Source organism: Neopelma chrysocephalum, unplaced genomic scaffold, assembly GCF_003984885.1.
Source record: "Neopelma chrysocephalum unplaced genomic scaffold, ASM398488v2 Primary Assembly neopelma1_23, whole genome shotgun sequence".
Classification (NCBI taxonomy): Eukaryota; Metazoa; Chordata; class Aves; order Passeriformes; family Pipridae; genus Neopelma; species Neopelma chrysocephalum.
In genome coordinates, this window is record NW_020897691.1 from 20332357 (window position 1) to 20353015 (window position 20659).

General features: G+C 40.4%; 1 protein-coding gene across 4 annotated transcripts in view; it reads right to left on the reverse strand.

Moving 5' to 3' along the window:
• AIG1 (androgen induced 1) overlaps window positions 1-19640 on the reverse strand; it is a 124365-nt gene extending 104725 nt beyond the window's left edge. For 2 of the 4 annotated variants that reach the window (XM_027689475.1, XM_027689493.1), the window contains exon 1: window positions 19348-19640. In XM_027689475.1, coding sequence (XP_027545276.1) covers window positions 19348-19488 — 141 coding nt within the window. In that variant the 5' untranslated portion in view covers window positions 19489-19640. The remainder of the gene's footprint in view (window positions 1-19347) is intronic. The other 2 variants (XM_027689466.1, XM_027689483.1) reach the window with 2 other exon arrangements.
• Between the last annotated feature and the right edge of the window lie 1019 nt (window positions 19641-20659).

Below are 20659 nucleotides of genomic sequence, written 5' to 3' on the forward strand. Positions count from 1 at the left end.
TCCTTTACTTGGCCCTGTAGAAAATTCTGGATATATCTCACAAGTATGCAATGTTCTTTGAGCTTTCTACTTGTGCTGGTTTTGGGTGGGATAGAGTTAATCTCCTTCATAGTAGCTAGTATGGGACTATGTTTTGTATTTGTGCTGAAAAGTGTTGATAATAGATGTTTTCATTATCACTGAGCAGTGCTTGCACCAAGTCTTTTTCTGCCGCTTACACCACCCCACCAGCAAGGAGGCTGGGGGCACACAAGAACTTCAGAGGGGACACAGTTGGAACAGCTGATCCCAACAGACCAAAGGGATATTCCACAGGCTGTGGCATCGATTTCATCACAAAAAGCTGGGGGAAGAGGGGTTTGTTCAGAGTGATGGTGTTTGTCTTCCCATGTAACCGTGACTCATGATGGAGTCCTACTTTCCTGAAGACTGATGAACATCTGCCTGCCCAGGCACAGTGGTGAACAAATTCCTTGTTTTGCTTTCCCTATGTGTATGGCTTTTGCTTTTCTTACTGAACTGTCTTTATCTCAACCCACGAGTTTTCTCACTTTTACTCTCCTGATTCTCTCCCCCATCCCACCACAGAGGGAATGAGCGAGCGGCAGCATGGTGCTCTGTTGCTGGCCGGGGTTAAATCATGACAATACTCCACTACTGCTCGTGGTTACCTTACTTTAACTGCAGCAAAGTTTCTGAAAAAACTCATTTTTCTAAGCATATGTGGCATGAAATGAATATGCAAAGTCTACATGAAGGACTTTCAGGTAAGTCGCAGTGAAGGGCCATAAGTAATCTCTGTATGTACTATTAGGTAAAATTACATTGCTGTTTTGTGGGGTTTCTTATTACTTTTGTATTTGATGTTCAGAACATCTGATAAAATATCCTACATATTAAGATAATAAGTATTCTGTAGTGAGGTTAAATAATATTGTATTACTGGTTTATTTGAAGAAACTGAAGAGAAATTACAGCTAGTATTTCAGCAGTCTCTACAACCATTTAACATTTACAGCTTTGAAAATGAAACTGAAAAGGAAACTTACTAGAATTCATAGCACAAGGCACAAAGCAGTGGAAAATCGTATTTTATTTTACCTCATGACATCATCCAGTGAAGCAAGAATAGCTAAATTTTATTGCCACATTTTATAGATAAAGTGAAGTCCAGAGAATTTACTAACTCTCCTATGATGACATCTTAAAACTCAGGACATTCTTAAAGGAGAGGGCAGTCAAAACTCTTGACTGAACAAGACTCATTAAATAATCCTTTTGACTTTGATAGAAGACAGTTGGCAGAAATTCTTCAGGATTTGATTATCTCCCTCATTTACAGACTTCTGTGAATGGTCATAGTTAAATATAGACCCACACATTTCCAACTAAACACCACTTACATCTTTCTCTTGCTGATAAAGCAATGCCCATATGAGAAGTCTATCATGGAAAAAAAATTATTTTCAGTCATAGACCTTGGCAACAAGCAGTAAAATTTAAATGAGTGCTTCAGTTTGTCTGTTTACCAGATTAAACAGGTATTTCTAAATCGCATCTGCTTCATGGAAGAAAGCCTTCATCCAGCCTCGGTCTAATTTTGTATGCCTTGAACCTTCAATCTCATCTATGTCTATACATACAAAGTGAAGACAAGATATGAGCAATATCAAATGATAATGAGGTGCACTCATATTACTAAGATGCAAATGGCAACACGGTGCAAGATAGAGGCCTTAAAACTGGATGAAGAGTGCACAGAAATTCAAGCAGTAATGAAGCTACATCCTCCTTTGGAAAAGAGCAGAACAACAAAACCAGCATAATTTCCAAAGTAAAATTGTCAGAAGCAAATCTGGACTATGATGAATCAAGAACATAAACGTCTAAAATTCTTTCACTGCCATGGTTGTTTACTACTAATTAAGCAGATAATTTTTTCACACTCCATTTGCAGAAACATCTTCTGTTTGAAGTGTTGTAAAGATGATGTGTTTGTCCAACACAAACACTTGTAAATTTCACTTTTTGATGGTTCTACACTTTGATCAATTCAGTTCCTTTTATGACTTCAAGAAAACTGGTTTTTAGAGACTTATGCAATTTCCCAAGAACTGGTCATATTAAACACCTGATGACCACTAACTTTGCCTCTTTACATTGTTGTCCCATGACACAGTTGAGGCGAGATAAAAATAAAGCTGTGGAAAAGTCATATCAAGGATAAATACCAATATTACTTCCTTTTGTTGCTGTGGTTCTTTATAAAATACTTGGACATACTTGGTGAATGGAAAAGGTCTGAAGCACAGTTTGTTCACAGACCAACAAGAAAATGAAGAGGGAAGGAAGGACATTTATAATGGAAGTAAGTCTGACAGATGCTAGCTTCAAGCTCAAATAAGATTAATCACTTGGGATGTAGATTTTCAAATGATAAAAATTTGGAAGCTGCTGTTACATGATTACAGACTAAAATGGCAGCCACTCTCAAAATTAGGTGTATCTGGAAGCCATCTACTATGTTTAACTGGCATTCTGCAGAAGCAGATACACATTATCTGAGTGTAAAGAGTAAAGGTAGCCTTCCAGTGCCGGGGCCAGCATAGGATGAATCAAGCAGTAGCACAGAGCAAAAAGCTGACACCACAACTAACTCTCTGATTCTATAAGTTATTAGAGTTTGTTCATGCCTTTTTAATATTTTTCTAACAGAAAACTTTACAGCTTTAGATTTTCTTTTTAGACTATTTGCTTTAATTAAGTCAAAGAGCTTTTTAGGCCACATAGCTGAAGGAGATACTTGGGAATTATTCAGAAAATACTAATTTCAAGGTCTGGGATGGGAATATGAAAAGTGCACATGTAATAAAACATGCTTGGAAAACATTTTTGTGAGAAAAAGAGTAAGCCATAAACCCTTATTCTCCCCATAGAAAAGTGTTAATTAATGACATGACTGAAAACCATAAACATAAAATATAAATTAAAGAAAAAAACATAAACCCCAAAGTAGACTGTGAATTAAACTGACACATTCCACTTCACTACACAAATGCAATACTTTTTGTTGTGTATGCCCCATCCTCCTTTCCTTTATAATCATAAGTACATACACACATAGTCTCTCTTACATATCACTAAACCTTTTGGCCAGGATTGGCATTGCCTTTTGTCCTGAAAAAAGGTGGTGCACTCCACAGCTATGAAAGCTGAACCTCCTCATGGGCTGTCCCAGTTGGACACCAGGGGCTGCCTTCACAAGCAGGGAGAGGAAGGCATGCAATCCAACTGCTGCCATGAAGGTAGGTGCCCATGAACCAGGCAGCAGGTCGCCTGTAGACCGGGCTACAGGATCAGCAATCTGCCCCCGAGGGAGCTGCACGCCTCTGCCTTCAGGCCAAGTCTCACCTGCAGGCCACCCCTCCAGCATTGTGCCAACCAGCAACTACAGCAGCAACAAAACAGGGCCCCGACACAAAAGCCAGTGGTACATAGGCTTAAGCATTTACATAACCACAGGCTACAAAATACGCTAATAAATAAGGGCACACACAAAATTCAGGATCAGGAAGGTTGTCAGAACGAAGCACACACACAGCCACCTCAGCCCAGCTTTTGAGATGGATCCTTCAGGCAGAAGGGCCCAGATCAGGAAATCAGAGACTTGATCCTTAAGGATCTGAGACTGTTAAAATACTGATACTTCTTTGCAATCTCCTTCGCTGCAACTCACTGATCCTTTATGAGTTTTCAAATAAATAATGAATATTGGGAGAAAAAATTGTCCAGCACAGTGAACCAATAATCCACGGACATGAAACGCATTCTGTGTTTCTCTCCCCATTCAACTCTGCAGCTACATGAAGACAGTAGCACAGTAAACAAGCCTCCTCCTCCTCAACACACTTCAACTCATTCTTCCCACACACAGCTGCCACTATCATGCATATTTCAAAGCCTCCATCTGGGCTTGACAACTGTACCTTCTTTTCTTCTAGCCAACAGAAATACACGTCCTACTCAAACAGCCATGGATGATATTGCACTGTTTTTTTCAGAAAAGAAGCTGTTCCACAAGTAGGTCATGTGGGTGGAAGCCTCCATGCTAACCTACATGTTCATCATGTAGGTTAGAGCTACCCCACATTCACTTTTCCCTCTTTCCAGCTAGAAACTATCTGCAGGCCGCATGTGAAGATCTGTGGTACTTGTCCAGGCTGCTGAATGCCTGGTTCTTCTGCATAAACACCTACTGCTCGCACAGGGATTGACTTCACAGTATACACCCAGGAGGTCCAACATTTCCCAGAGATTCTTCATTTATGCCACATGTGTTACACAGTGCAGGTACACCTCACTCTGTCCAGAAATATGTCCATAATTCCCACAGCTGTTGCAGACTGAGGATGCCCTGAACTCAGCATGCACAGGAACAGATCTCCAGTTTGGGGTCTCATCTTTTTCTCCTAAAGTCAACTCTCCCTGCTGGAGCTATGCCTGTTGATGTTCTGCTGCAGCAATCATCCACTCTGCACCAACAGCAGCAACCTACGTTCTACCATTTAAATAGCTCTGTCTCTTCCTTTCTCTCTCATCAGCAACCTGGACTCAGCTCACCCTTCCTGTATCATCAAATGCTCCCTTCTACATCCCCCATGTAAACACACGCTCTCCTGTTCTGCCGCAGCTGGGTAGGCAGGGGTTGAGGACAGCGCCTGTTGCAACATCAGTAAGGGCTGAAGCCAACCTAGGCTATGGTTCGTATTTTGGAGAGCAGAAGAAGGTGGGGCCAAACCAGGAACTAAAGTGGAGTTGGGCTGCTCCTGCTCCAGCAAGGGGTAGAACCCGCCTTCATTCACACCTCATGGCAATGTCCCTAGTTTCCCATCTCTTTGTGCGTAGCAGCAGCAGCAAATGAGTCACCAGGTGAGACAGGCCACACCAGAGGTGATGTTTGACAATCTGGGCAGAGCACGTTGAATAGCCAGTCTAAACTCCAGCCCCACCCCACCCTGCAAAAAACCCCAAAGGCTGAATAGGAGTAATCTATCTGCAGCCTTTGCCCCACAAATCACCTTCTGAACCATCCGAGATTAACAATGTTTTAACATACAGGTTACACAACTAAGGTAATTCCTTAAGGATTTTAATCACTATATGTTCAGCCAATTTTAGTGTCTTGTCTGCTGAGCTTGCATTTGGTTTAAATCATACCTCTCCACAGACAGGGTGAAGCTTAGTTAGCTAATATTTCCTAAGTGCTTTGAGATCTTGTAATAAAAGATGCAATGGCTCTACAAAGCAATTTTACTCTTAACAAAATACTTGGTATCAAGATTTGTTGATTTCATCAGAAGATCTCCATCTATATGTGTACTGCCTTTTCCTTGGAATAAGGAGGACAAAGGGGACGGTACAAAAATAAGTATCCATAAAGAGAACAAACAAGATTGATCATTGAAAATAGTCACTCTTCAGCTGCTTATACTATTAATCTATGCTTTCTTTTGGGAAGACCACCAAGGAGAAAAACTGCAAGGCAAACTCCAGTGGAACGATATTTTCTACCCAGAGTACTCATCCATTTTAGGTCATATGAAAAAAGATGTGGCCTAGATCTTCTGCCACTCTGCAGGCACTACCTGTCTTCCTACTTAAATAGCATTTCCAACAAACTGAGATATGGCCTTAATTTTCCTTAAGCTGATCATACAGGTTTAAAATTTTTTCTTTGATATTTATCATAGTGCTTCAGAGGTCACCCAGGCATTTTATGCAGACTGCTGGTACACTTAATCATTTCAGTGTCTTCTTGCAGTAAATCAGAAGACATTATATTAATAAAAGATGGGTCTGTTCCAGGTCTGATTCTGAATGCTGAATCCCCATCTATGTGGATTAAAAGGAGTCCTTTAAAAAGGTCAGTTTACTCTACGGAACTCTGAATATCAAGGATATGTCTTCTCTCACAGAAGATATATACACTTGAGATGAGCACAAAGACACTGGAATTACTCAGAATGAGAGCTCAAGGCTGTCTGCACCACGACCTAGCCAAAGAGACCTTTTCTGAAAACACATCACTGAGATACAGGTACACCATGCAAATAAGTACCTCGTAAAACATGTTTACCTCCATCACTACGCTTCTTTGCCTGGCAAACACAGTTTAGTCACATTCACTGAGCAAAAGGACCCAAGATAGGCAAAATACAAGGTCTAAAAGGGAAAAAGACTAGTCAGAAGAAAACTTTGCTTGTACCATGTTATTATGATTTGGTTACTTCTTCAAAATATTTATTAATCCCTGTAATCAAGATATACCTAATTAAAAAAAAAGGAGAAAAAAGATTAAACAGTTGTTCAGTTGTTTTCTGGACTTGCTTTATCACATCCTCTTCTGACTCTCAATTTTATATTTCAAATTCAAGTTTGCATTCACTATCTCACACACCGCATGTACAATTCCTACAAAATAAGGATAACCCTTACGAGTACGTTACAACTTTCAGTGTTATGTTGCTTTTGTGACACTGGTCTGGCCCTTGCTAAAGGAAAATTAAACAAGTTTTCAATTAATACAGCTGAGAAAGTATTTCTGAATAACAATTTCTCACTGCAGTGGCTGATTCCTTTGCAATGGAACTTTGTCTGAGTATCTTAATGAAGACAATCAAATGTCTTGTTTTCCCTAGATCAGTCCAACTGCAATGAAACCATGAATTTGAAATACTTTTAAAAAATTTTTCTTTTTCCTCACAAGAAATTGCAAGATTGACTTTTTCTTCCCATCTGGAACAAATCTGTAATTTCTAAATTTACAATCACACCAGAAGAGACATTAAAAAAAATCCACAAAAAACCCCCTTCAATATTTTATGTCTTATCTTGCAACATGCTGAAAACTCACATATTTCTAACTTGCATGCATGATATGGATGCTGAGTATCACCCAGAACTGGAAGTCTGACCTCAACTCCTGTGCAGAACACATGTGGATAATACAGAGAGAATACTTACCACTGGCTGTCAAAAGTAATGTCAAAATATCTCTGTAGATCAAGAACTTCTCAAGATCCACAGACCTTTTGTGACATTTTATCACGAGGCAGTTGTGAGCATTGATTCCAACAATGTGCCACACATTGTTGCAGTAATGCCACTTAATGCAATAAGTGGCATTAAGACCAAAGTGCTCCCATCATAACACCGCACCCTGACTGCTGGGCACATGAAAGCTAACCAGGCAGGATACAGACTCTAGGTGGGTCATATGTTGAGCATTCCTTGTTCCAGACATCACTTGACTATTTGGCTGACACATCTTGAAAGATATTCTTGACTCTAAACCACCTAGACCAGTGAGAATTTTATTTCCATTTTAGCAACCACATTTTACACCTCTGGCTTTGTATGTGTTCACTGGACATGTGTTCAGCCATGCTACTGGTTGGATATTGGGGCTCGGAGCCATGGCAGATTCCTCTATACCTGGTAACCCCTAACAAAAATGAATATGATTCCATATAGGTTGAGGAGAAAGTTACCACTGTGAAATGCATATTTCTCTCTTTCCTTACTCCTAAATTCCACCAGGTGTGTTTGCATGCAGTTCCAATCCACCCACATAACCAAGGTATAAGTACTTATATATGTTCACATGAAAAACAGAAAGAAGAAGCTTCTATTAATCCTAGTAATAGCTGACAAGCTAAGCAATGTTCAAAAATATTTTTATCTCACTGAATGTAGTAGATTTCAAACCTCATGACGGTTGTTATGAAACAGGTTTTCTTATTAGCAAATATAAAATACAATTCAAAATATTTCAGCATCTCATTTAAAATAAGTACATTGCAAAAAAAAGAAAAAGATAGAAAATGTCTGAATAAATACCGATTGCTGATTCTGTACATAATTTTGACTCCTCAAGTTAAACATCTGTTTTTATCAAGGACCTGCTTCTGAAATGGAAATTCTATCATAAAAAATTTGAATGGCAGGCTACCAAAAAATGACAATATTTTAACACCATAATAAACATTAGGATCATGATCCATTATGCTTAACACTTACGGGGTTTTTTTCCCTGCAACCAGGATGGTTAAAAACTTGTTCAAAAACAGAAAGCAAAGCTAAGAGTCTTATGTAACAGCATCATTTCAAAACTGGTTTATTTCAGGCCACACCACACTAAGATTAAGTTTTTCTGATGGAAGATGGCTTATTCTTTATTGGTTTGGGTCTACACAAGGTGCTTCAAAAACACAAGAGAACTGAGTAGAACACTGAGTAGGTCTGGTATTTCGGAAGGTCAGGATGAGGATGCAGAAGAATATATGAGACAGTGAACGCAATGGGAGAAAAGACAGTATGTGTGAATGGCGGGGAAAGAGTGTAAGGAGTACGTGGGATAAGAAAAGCATCACTTGACAGGAAAACACAGGCTTCTGGAAGAGGACTGGGTGTGCAGTTGGAAGTGGGATGCAGAGCTGAAAGATCTAGGAGACTGTGCTGGGTAATAAAATATTAGAAAAAATGCAGAAAGAGATACTGCACAGGTGGATTCCTATAAGGAAAAAAGGGTAGAAAATATACAGATAACTGACAGCAACCCTCAACTGAAGAGCCTGACAAGGTGACGAGGGGCACGAATGCATCAGGGCAAAGTGGCAGCACTTTCATTCACAAAGCCAGCAGCGGATGAACAGAATCATCCCTTACACGCCCTTAAAGACATTCATATTTTGCTTGTATGCTGTAGGTTGAATTTTAAAATCAAGAAGTTCAGATCCCACTGGCCCAAATACCCAAAGTAACAAGAGGTCCCTCCACCCTTTCCCAAAATACATCCTCATAAAATAAATTTCATCAACTCAGCCTTGTAATTAATGGGGACCAAAACAGCTTTGAATTATTTTAGCAACATCATTTTAGTAGCTTCTGTCCCAAACCATGAGAAAAAGAAAATAAACCTTACCCTGAAATGACGTATGACTTAATAGCATAGAATATAATCTCTGGAAAAACAGAGCTATTTAGCTTCTGAAATTATACTGGCATTGACTCAAGGCGATTTGAATACTAATCTTCTATAATAGTATGTTAGAATTAGAGACGTCGTTAGCTTTCTAATAAATACAGGAATATCCCATTCTAGCCATGGTAGGTCATGAGACAGCTGACCCAAAAGCTTTCTACTCTCTCCAGTTCTCTACAGTTCTTTGACACCAAAAAACTTAAAGAGCATCCGGTATCTCAAACCACTGTAATCTTCTATCCATGATTCATTAACAGGTCATCTAAACTGACTTAAGTAGTAGCAGGCCAATTTACTCTTAGATGTGCACAGTATATGGAGAGGCTATGGAACAGAGTAGCTCTTATGAACATTTTGGTATTTTCAAATTATGTGCAGCATAAGTAAATACCTGTTATTTCAAACATGTACACAAAGATGTGTATACACCTCTGAACACCCCAAATCGCTTTTGGCCTCCTGAATGTCCACTTTAAAACTACAGTAATGTGCAACATTTCCACAGAGCACAGGTTCCCTTCATGACTCATGCATTCTTGGGACTCACTTCCTGGGACCTACAGGAATGCAGGCAATTGTCTAATGCACACGCAAATTCGCAGTCCTTGGAATACAGTTATAACAAGAAAGTTTTCACTGCATGGAGTTTCAATTTGTTTGTAAGCTTAAGTGAACAGCAAATAGAGACCTCTGCATCTGTCAGTGCATATAACTTCTAACTAGGGACAAAGCTCTTTAAGCACCCTCTTACTGAGACAAAGCGTGCTAAGCCAAACGTATGTGCAAAGAATTGGTGCCATGACACCAGCATGGGGCGTTGTGTGGGGAGACTGTGTGGGTGCCTGGGAGGAAGAAATGAGAGAGGACAAGGAAGGGGAGGAAGTCTAGGGGAGCTAACACATGCTAGTTTAGCTGAGAAACACCAGCCACGTTGTATCTCCACCCATTGCTTTCCCTCAGTTTGCCCTCATACCCAGCAGTCAAATACCTAAATACCAGCTTGTCACAACACAAGACTGCATGGTGCACTCCCTCACCTACACACCCCAGGCACAAATTCCTGTCATATACAGGATCTTCCTTTTCTCTCTCACTTCCCTACTTATTGATGGAGGGGCATAAACATAAGGCATACAGGCCAATGTGGTCAGCCATATGTTCCATTTATTATTTAATTAAGTCAACTTTTATACAGTTTAGTTTGTTTTGGGCACATGCTTACAACAAGGTGATTGGATAGCTCAGTCTGTACACGCGCCTCATGTCTCCAGTTCATTGGACCTGATGTTCTGTCCATGCGATCTGAAGTCATACTTGGAATGTAGAGGCCTTCCTAATTAGGAACTTTCTGAAATCTGCAGGTGCACTCCTATCTATACTTTCTCAAGGCTTTCTTGCTCTAAACATACTATGTTCTCAAACCTTATAATTAGACACACAGCTAACAAGTATAAACATTGCATATTTTCACACAGTCTATAAGCATAAACATTACAGCTTACAGCTTCTAGTCATGTCAAGCAAGGCCTACAGAAATGCAATGGAAATTGTTCACAATTTGAATCCTGCAACACCTACTTGCTTTCTTTAGGCAGCTGAGCCTGCTCAAGCACTGGCCATAAATAACTCGCATCTCCTCTAGGGTCAAGGCTCTATTGCAGTGCCCCAGGATCACACAGACCCTAGCCTCAATATTAGCTGTATGAAATACTTCCACCACTTCAGGCACAAGCTTTTAAAGCATCTCACAGGGAAAACATCCTTTTTGTATTCTTGCATTTTATCAACTCATATAGCAGCATTTAAAGTCAGCAGTTTCTTTTTCTTCCTTTTGCATCTGATCAAGTACATTTAGGAACATATGCCACCTGTGCTCTGCATGTGTAACTCCCACTCCTGCTGACTTCTAATATTAGCAATAATAATAAATAACAAATTGTTACTTATGTGCTGCCTGGACCAGAAGGCTTCAAGACACCTGATAAAATATATGCAAATACAGGGAGGAAAAAAGTAAATTTACCCTCAGGTACATAAAGCACTAGGCTTAAAAAAACATTAGGATACAGACAAGCACTGCCTGAAATCAAAAATGAGCCAATCAATCCCTAACAGATTTAAATTATTAAATTTAATAATTAATTAATTAATTAAAATTTAAACTCTCAGCTAAGTCCCTCCCTGCACAACCTGCTCAAACAGTCTGAAGAGTCTAGCAGTATTTGTAGAGGTAAGATGAAACCTCATAAATTGTTTCACTCAAACTAATTAATTGCAAAAACTCACACCCCTTGTGCCTTGATTTACAAGTAAGGAAGGAAGTAACGAAGGATTTTATATCCTGTTCTCCTACACATTCTACTCTAGTTTATCAGGACACCTAATATTCAGCTAGGAAAAATGCAGCAGTACTAGTTTTGTTTTAAGCTACACTGCAGAGTCCTCAAGCACTTTGAAACAACTAACCTGACAGACAACTGCAGCAAAAATACCCGAACCATGTCATTGCACCTTCTGGCATATCTATATGGAAAACCTACTGTAAATTGGATGTTTGGAAGGGCAGTGGCAAGAAAAGGTGTTCAGGCAATGAAACTAGAGGTATTCAAATGTTGCAATCAAACTCTCAAGGGAAAATCGCATGGACTTACCAAAGCTGCCAGAAGGAGCCTTCACACAAACAAAAATCAGGTTCTGATTTTCCTCTAGCATTTCACATGAGCTTAACCTGTTTCCGACCAAAATCTCTAAAATTTGTAGTATACTGAAAAAAACCACCACCACCACAACACCACAACCACCCCCAAATCCCCCCCCCCAAAAAAAAAAATAAAAGGCTTATAAATTTTAACTTGCTTTAGTTTCCTCCTATCTGAAAAGTCTGGAAGTTTTACTTTAGCTTCCAACTGATTTTGTTTTTTCTTCAGACTTCAGTTAACTTTTCCATCCACTAAACACAGCTTTTTCAGTGGCAGCATATTTAACTATGCCGAGTTGAAAAAATCTTGCATCATACATAGTACGAGTAATGGAACAAAGCCTGTAAGGCTTTGAAGACCAGTAACATATTCATAGCTTTGGAAAATATGGTATGGGGAGAATGTAATTATTCAAATAAATGCAGGCAAATAAGGCAAAATTTGAAAAAGCTTTCATTGGAAGGAAGAAAGCTTTTTATATTCACCCTTTCAAAGAGTCGGTCTACAAATAAGTCAATTGCTGATTCTGTTTCTACCTCACATGCCAGATATATACCTGCACATGCAAGGTGAGACGACCAGGCCTCAGATTCGGACACTTTCCAAAAAGATCCCTACATTGTGAGGAATTTCATGTTTTTCATGTATGTATTGAAAACAATAACATCACTTTTGTTTCAAATATAGAAATATTCAATGTGAACTTCTTACCAATATTTGTTTCACTCTTGAATTCTGCATAAATCATACAAACCTGTCACTGGTGGTCATCTTTTTCACATTTACTGACTGGAATTGCATTAGCAATTAGGACTCCAAAGACAAGGAATTTTCCACCCAGGTCAAGCTCCGTCCAATATCAGTCTACATTAAAGTAGCACAGTTACAAAAATGTTTTCTAAATATTGCATTAGGATAGGCAGGTACTCACAACTCGAATTATCAGGTATGAAAAGTTGCAGCACAGAAAATACTTAAGTAATAGAAGGAATCTGAGATATTTTTTCTTACGTGGTTTTGTTTGGGTAAATACGCACTTGGTATAATGCCTCACAATGAATCTACATATATTAATACACTGCAGAATTGCCCATTGTTTCAACTTTATTACATTCTATTGTGGTTTTACTTTGTTCAAATCTGCAAACATTTTTGTGGAACGTCAGGGTTTTGTAATTTCATAAGGGCTTATTTTTCTATTTATAGATCAAATTCAGTTTTGTTGCATGGTGGCATACTGGCACATTTGAGAGTTCCACCACATCAATACTAAGTTTTTTTATCATGTGAGGGTTTCCCAGTTTTCAGATAGATTGATTTTCTTTTTTTTTATTTTTGAGCATAAGGACAAAACAAGTAACTACCCACTGGACAACTACCCTGCAAGTCTCTGTACATCCTGAGGTTGATGTAACTGCAAAGAACTTAAGTGGAATTTGATTTTTATTACAAATATCTTTATTTTAAAACACCAAGTTTGCAATTTTCAATACTAGTTAAGAACATTATTTGATAGGTTATATAGATCTTTACTACAACTTAAGAAGGTCAATCTTCCAGAATTTATTTCTCGTACAAACTTACACGACTACATTAACATAACACAAACATAAGGTCAAAAAGACATTGATTAAATAATTTTTATATATTCACAACAAATGAGGACAGCTCAGAACCCCGACTTTGACTTCAGCAAAGAACACTAATGCAGAACACTAGAGATGTTGTCCTTGTTTAACCTAATTGTTTAAAATATTTACCAATTTTGCCGTATGGAGGTATGTAAGACTATCTGAGTTATCCTTTCCGCTATAATAAAATTGTAAAGAAAATAGCAACATACATAAATAGTATTTTTTCCAAAGGGCAATGGAAGACTACTAAACCAACTTCTCGAAGCTGTCATCATTCGAAACTATTCTGACTAAACTCTACAGACTTTACACTAGTTTAAAACACAGCATAGTTATCCATCACTTATATACTCCAAGTTATAAAACAGTATTACTGACATTAGTTACATCTATCATCAGAGAAAGTGATCCAAATTTTTCCTCTCTTCCACCTTTCTTCTTTACCCTGCCTACTCTATTGCCAACACAAATATTTCAAGACAGCCATAACTTTCCTGAGAATTCCCAAATGAAATGTACAACTTTAAGTACAATTGTAAAATAAAGGCATGCTAATACAATGTGAAAACAGAACTCTTCAATGTAGTGCTCAAATTCCACTCAATTTGTAATAGCGCTACCAACAGAAAATGGAAAACACAGGTCTATGAATAGGAAATGGTGACACTGTTACATTTTTATTACTGCATCAACAGCACTATGTATTTCTGCTCCTCTGACACGTTTACAGCCTGAGAGTGAAAAAGAAAGCTCTAAAACACACACACACATAAAAGGCTCCCCTATGTATATTGTTGCCTGTTCTCTCAAATACATTAAGCATCATTAAGAAACCTCACCTTGTTATTCCTGAAAAAGCAATCCCTTTCTTCCTCTGTAAACTGATAAACACTCCATTGGCTGTATTCTCTGTTATAGTAGGACCACAGAGATGTTTAGATATGGTGATGAATTACCTCTGGGAATAATACATAAAAATATTTTACATTCTGAAATTTTTTCACCCAAAAGCTATAAAACACTTGAGTATCAAGGTAACTTTACAGTTGATGAAAACGGAAAGCAGAAGGTGACATTTATTTTACTAAAGGAAATCCTATAAAAGAGTCACAGTTATATTCCATAGAGTATGGGATGTGTTTTTATCTTTGTTCTCTGTTTGTGGTAAGTTTGACCCACACGGTTAGCAATTAAACTTGCTCAATTACAGGATACTGCATCAATGGCACAGTTTATTATTCCTTAATTATGAATCTCTTGGCTTGTCGTATTTTCTGGTCATTTTATTTCCTATCAGCTTGACTAAATCCAAATTAGGCACAAATCACAAAAAATTTTAGCCCTGCTTTGTTAAGCTGCTATCTTTGTTTGTTGTATAGTAACTGTATCTCACAAAATTTAATCACTCATACTATACTAATTTATACTATACTGATACTAATACTAATTTATTAAATAATTAAATAAATGATAGACCTACCAACTCTAGTTTCTAGTCCTATTGATAACATGCCCCTCTGAAATTTTTCAAAGACAAGGAACTAAGTTATGATGACTTATTCGAACTTAATTAAACTAAATCTAAAGACATTTTCTGCAAAACAAATACAACATGTACTGGCAAAAAAATGTGCTGGGAACAGACCACATACCTGCTTTTTGTAGAAGTCAATCTGCCAGATAACGTATAATAGTTCATACACACACATCCTGCTATTTCTTTCAAGAGAATAATAACAGTATAAGGTCAGGCAGATTTATATATGAGCAAAATCAATTCCTCTATAGCTTTGGCTGCCCTGAATCAAGTCATAGGAATACCCACATTAACATTCTGATATTCAAAATAGGACCATTAATCACAATCATTAAACATAACACTTGAGACTGCTTCCAAAAATCTGACCTTACTTTTTGCCTCTGTAACTACTCTGTTCAGCTGATCAGAGAGACCTTAAGACTATAAAAAAACAAAACCAAAACCCCAGAAATTTGTTAATGCGTGCTTATGTATGTGCACTATTATCTTGGTTTATTCTACTTTCTTTAAGGAATAAGGTTTCCAGAGAAACTGTGCTATTTAGCCCAGCACTCCCTTTACGAAGGATGTACCTACTTATTTCAACTCTAAGTACTTTTTTGCTATTTATCACACACGCACACATGCAAAATGTAGAACTGGTCTTCTTTTGGCACCCACAAGCTCCACTTTATTCCAGAACCTAAATTCTGTTTATTTTTGCCTCCTCTCACAGCAACAGTAGGAGATCCAAGAGAAACTGAAGAACAAAATGCAATAGCAAGGATCTTGGCCTTTTAGACAAGTTAGTGCAATGGATTCCTCAACAAATGTGTATGTATAAAGACAGGTGTGTGACTGCAGTGTACACAGGGTGACCTAGTTATCTTGAATTCAAGATACCTTTAATTCAGCTACTTCAAGTACCTACAGAATTGAGTAGGGAAAAATATGGAGGTAGCTGACAAACTTGTTGCAAAGAATCATATTGTAGTGGCATAATTTTCAGCCTAACTTAATTTTCAGCTAAGAGGCTTAACAATGAATTTATGGGTCGTGGCACAGGACAGTGAAGTCCTGCAGCATTCCACTACTAAAGCATAAAATGGTGAATCTGAGGTTAACAAAGGCAGCTATGTAAGAAATACATTATTTCTTGAAATATTCCATCTGAATCCAGTTCTTTGCTGGAACTAATCAGGAACTAATTTTGGGGCTTGGTTTGAGTCATGAGGTTAAATGAAAGCAACATACTGTAGTTTTGAAGTAGCCTAAACGTTCAATTCAATAATTTCATCTGCTGGGCCCACCAACTGATTTTGGCAGCAACTCTTTATCTCTTCATACCTTAGTTTTCCACTCTACACATGATAAAAAAATACTGCTCTCTTTTCTGAAGTGTTTTGGAATCCACAGGTACTAGGCAGATATTTTTACCATCTTTTGAATAAGCAGGATAAGAATCTAGCACCTCTACATATCAAGGAGAAAGTCTGAAGTGGAGATATTACTGTTAGTAGCAACAGTGAGGAGCATTCCCAGTGTACTGTCAAAACATACTGCCTGTACATTGCTTCATAAACCAGAAAAATACTTCATTGACACAGGTGTTTTAGGTAATGTTGCCACCACATTGGAAACTGCAAAAAGCTGAGTCAGTCATCAGAACGACAGCAGTCAAAAAAAGTCATCGGTTGCACTTGTTTTCTTTCCTCCTTCAGGGACAGGAGAAATTAAGCAGAAACACTGGCATCCAAGAAAACATTACTTAGGTATAAACATCCAAAATACTTTGGATAGACAGGGACCTTACAGTCTTTAACTCTGTATGAAACAGCTTCCTTACAATGCTCAACTTCTGTGAACTGTGTGAGGGCTCCAAGTCTTCTGTTCAGATCAATGCATACACTTAGAATGATTTACTGTCTTGCGTTTTAGAGTTCAAACTACTAATTTTTCATAATTTGATTCAAAAGTATATTACCTGCAGATAACTGTAAATCATTTCACATAGCACCTCTGCAAAGTCAGCTACGTAAAACTCCAAGAGATTTATGGATGCTGAGACTGGAAAGGAATGTCCCTTTAAAAATAGACAAATAGGAAAAAAATCCAAATTACTTTTCAGATTCAAGTCATAAACTGACTTTTCTCAAAAACTGGTAGCAGTTTTCGGAAACAGAAAAAACTTTTACGTGCTTCTGTGATGTCAAAGATGAAATCTCTGTTCGTGGAGGTACAATCTGTAGCAAGAACACACGTCTGCCAAGACTCTGGCATTGATGATATTTTGTCTAGACAGCCTTTGAATGTGACTGACACCGGAACACTGCACATGGTTGAGGAAACTGAAACTTATGGAAGAGCTTTTTAAGACTTAATCAACACACACTATTTTGGAAATGTGCCTAACATCGTCCAACCATGCCTCCTGGTATCCTCCTCAGGAATGTAACAGTTTCTGTTTCTTGAAGTTTCCCAGTTGTCCTAGGGGACAGGAAGATAGATTTGCTTAGATAAGATGCTACAGGGCCATTTGGACATAAGGAAATACTGTCAGCAAGTGGAGAGGTCTATGTGCTGGTTAGTCACTGAGAAAGGCATCCAAGCCATTGAATTCTGTGTTATTTTGAAGAAGACTGTAAGAAATTGCTAACCTTTTTTCAACTACTGACTATGAGAAACACATGACAACTATTAGCTAAAGAACAGGAAGTACTAGCTGCAGCTGGTAACTCTTCTAGGTATTTTAGAAAGCACTACAAATTTACCTTGACCTTTTGGGCCATGACAGAAGTAGCCTGAACCATGTACATGCTTTGATGGGAAAGTCCACATGAACTCGCCTCAGACAGCAGGGTGTAATTTTTGGGAAATGATGACTATAATTTACTGTAAAATTTTCACTGTATGACAACCTTGGTTCACTCAATCCTCAAGCAACTGTAAGGGCTAGGACAAAAGAGAAAAAGGTGAAAGAGACTCAAAGAGAAGATTATCAGCTTTTAATTTTAGCTGTTACACTTCCAATTCAACTGTCACTAAAGTCAACAGCTCCCTCCTAACTTACTGGGATTTCATGCTAACTTCTATCAACCAATGTTACAGACAGTACTGTTTAGCAGCCCAAAGGCAAAAAAAAAAAAAAAAAGATTCTAGTTTGCCTTCCAGAAAAACATAAAGCCTTAAGACACCAGTTTTTTACAGTTGCAGTAAAAGCAGTAGTTATAGCTGTGGATCCTCAGAGATCCATCAAATTTTTGCATCCACAAAAAAATTTATCCTGGCTAAATGAAAAATATAGTAGATGCTTCTTCTCTGCAAATAAAATATGGATCTTAGTGAACTTTAACTAATTCCTGATACAGAAATTTGCAGATTTGACTTGCCTGGTTACTGGTGTTTGAATTTGATGTCCAAGCCCACAAACTCAACCTATTGACTCAATATGAAGCACATAGGCAACGGCAGCAATACTTGAGAATCTGAGATGAAGGTTGGAGAGAGGTGTTATTTACTGGGAAGTACTGAAATACTTGCATTTTGGGACTTTTCTGCAACTCAGTAGGAACTGCATAAGTTTTCACCTAATTACACTGTGAGTACAAAGAAAAAAAGGTTTTGATCTATGTACTAGGTTTAGGTTTGCTATCATATTCCTGATCCAGAAACTTGTACGTACTAGGTTTAGGTTTGCTATCATATTCCTGATCCAGAAACCAAGTTTCTCCTCCCATTTCCTCTCTTCCTCCCGCCCCCTCTTCTCCCACCTGCATTAAGGGAACGCTTATTGTGGAGGCAGCAAGCTGAGGAACCTCAGGGAAAAAATAGCCCCTGCCTAGCACCTGGCGTTTTCCAGCAGGCCAGCATGCCAGTTACTCTGCCATATACGGACCCTTACAAAGAAATATCATGAAATGAGACCTCTTTTATTTCATAGGCTCGTTTATGGATATGCAACCAAAACTAACTGGATCAGGCAAGTTGGAGTCGCCCAGCATTTTCTGTGCCACTAACACACTTGCACCTGTCAGGGATGGATTCCTCAAAAGGGCCAAAGGGAGCAAGGCATGTTTTTTTATTTTTGACAGCGCACGGGAGGCAGATGCTGGACTAGCAGGTTCTGTTGTTCACTGTCAGCCATTAGAAAAGGCGAAGCACAGCATGAGCACTGGGGTGATGGGCCAGGTGCACCTTCCCCACGGCCGCTCACGCGCTGCAGCCCCTCAGCTTTGTCCGTGCCTCTCTGCGTTCAAACCACCCGGCTCCGCGGTGCCCGGCTGGCTCCTCTCACGGCCGGCCCTGCAGCCCCAACATGTCGCCGCCCCGCTCTAAGGTCACCGCATGGCGCTGCCGTCGAGCGCCGGGGGCCGCGATGCGCCAGGGCCGCGGCCGCTCCGCGGGCAGCCCGAGGAAGGGGGCAGGGCCACGGCCGCCGCCGGGGGCACTTACCAGGTCTATGAAGGTCAGAAATTTCCAGCTGCCTCCATAGGTCTGATGCGCGGGCATGTCAATGGCCTTGTAATTGCACAGGATGGAGCAATAGGACAGGAGGATGGCGGCGCGCAGCACCTGGCACGGCACCAGCGCCATGTTTGCGGCGCGGGGTGCACTTCCGTGTGCCCGTGTCTGTGTCCTCGTGTGTGTGTCTGTCTGTACGTCCGTGTGTCCCTCTCTGTGTGTGTGCGCGCCGCGCGGGCGGGACTCGGAGCGCCCCCGCGGCCCGGCCGGGGCGGAGCGCAGGACCCGCGCTGTGCGGCGGCGGCGAGGGGCAGGGCAGGGGGGCCGCGGGGCCGGGCGGTGGGGCGGGCGGCGCTGCGGCAGCGGCCCGGCTGCCGGAGGAGCCGCAGCTCCGCGGCTGGGCCGGGCGGGAAGAGGCCGGGCCGTTTCCGAGGGAGCGGAGGGACGCGAGTGTGAGCACGAGCTATTTGCAAGACGCAGTTTCAAACACGAACTGCAGTGGGTCAGCAATTACGGGTTACAGTCGTAACTGCAAAGAGGAACGCTGTGGCTCTCTGTGCCCCCGGGGCGGGCGGCCCCCCGTGGCCCCGGCTGACCGCGCCGCTGCCCGGGGGCCGGCGGAGCAGGTGCCTCCGCCCCGGAGGCGGGAGCGTATGCGGGGCACGCCCGGGACAGGCCGCCGGCGGAGAGGCGGATTTGTCTGTGCACTGGTGTCCGCTGCTCCAGGGCTGCTGTGCGGGTCCCGCCAGGGAGGCCATTTGTTCTGCCCTGTGTTGCCCCGCCGGAGAGAGCATTTGTTCTGCCATGTGTGTTCCTCAGGCACCGTCAAGTTTCTCAATGTTTCCACTGCAGGCGCAGTCGCTAGAAGTGGGCTTTCCAAAGCCTACAAGCCCTGTGTGTCACTTCTAAACCTCTTCATTCCTGGCTTGAAACGTAGGATGAAGTACCGGCATTATAAGGGGACCATCCAAGGGACTGAAGTATCTCTCTTATGAGGAAAGGCTGAGGGAGCTGCACCTGTTCCGCCTGGAGAGCAGATGATTTGAGAGGGGATCTCATCAATGTCTGTAATACCTGAAGGAAGGGTGTCAGGAGGATGGAGCCAGGCTCTTCTCGGTGGTGCCGAGCAGTAGCACAAGAGGCAACAGGCAGGAACTGATGCACAGTAAGTTCCACCTGCATATGAGGAAGAACTTCTTTATTGTGCAGGTGACCGTGCACTAGAACAGATTGCCCAGAGAGGTTGTGGAGTCTCCCTCACTGGAGATACACAAGAACCATCTGGATGCAATCCTGTGCTATG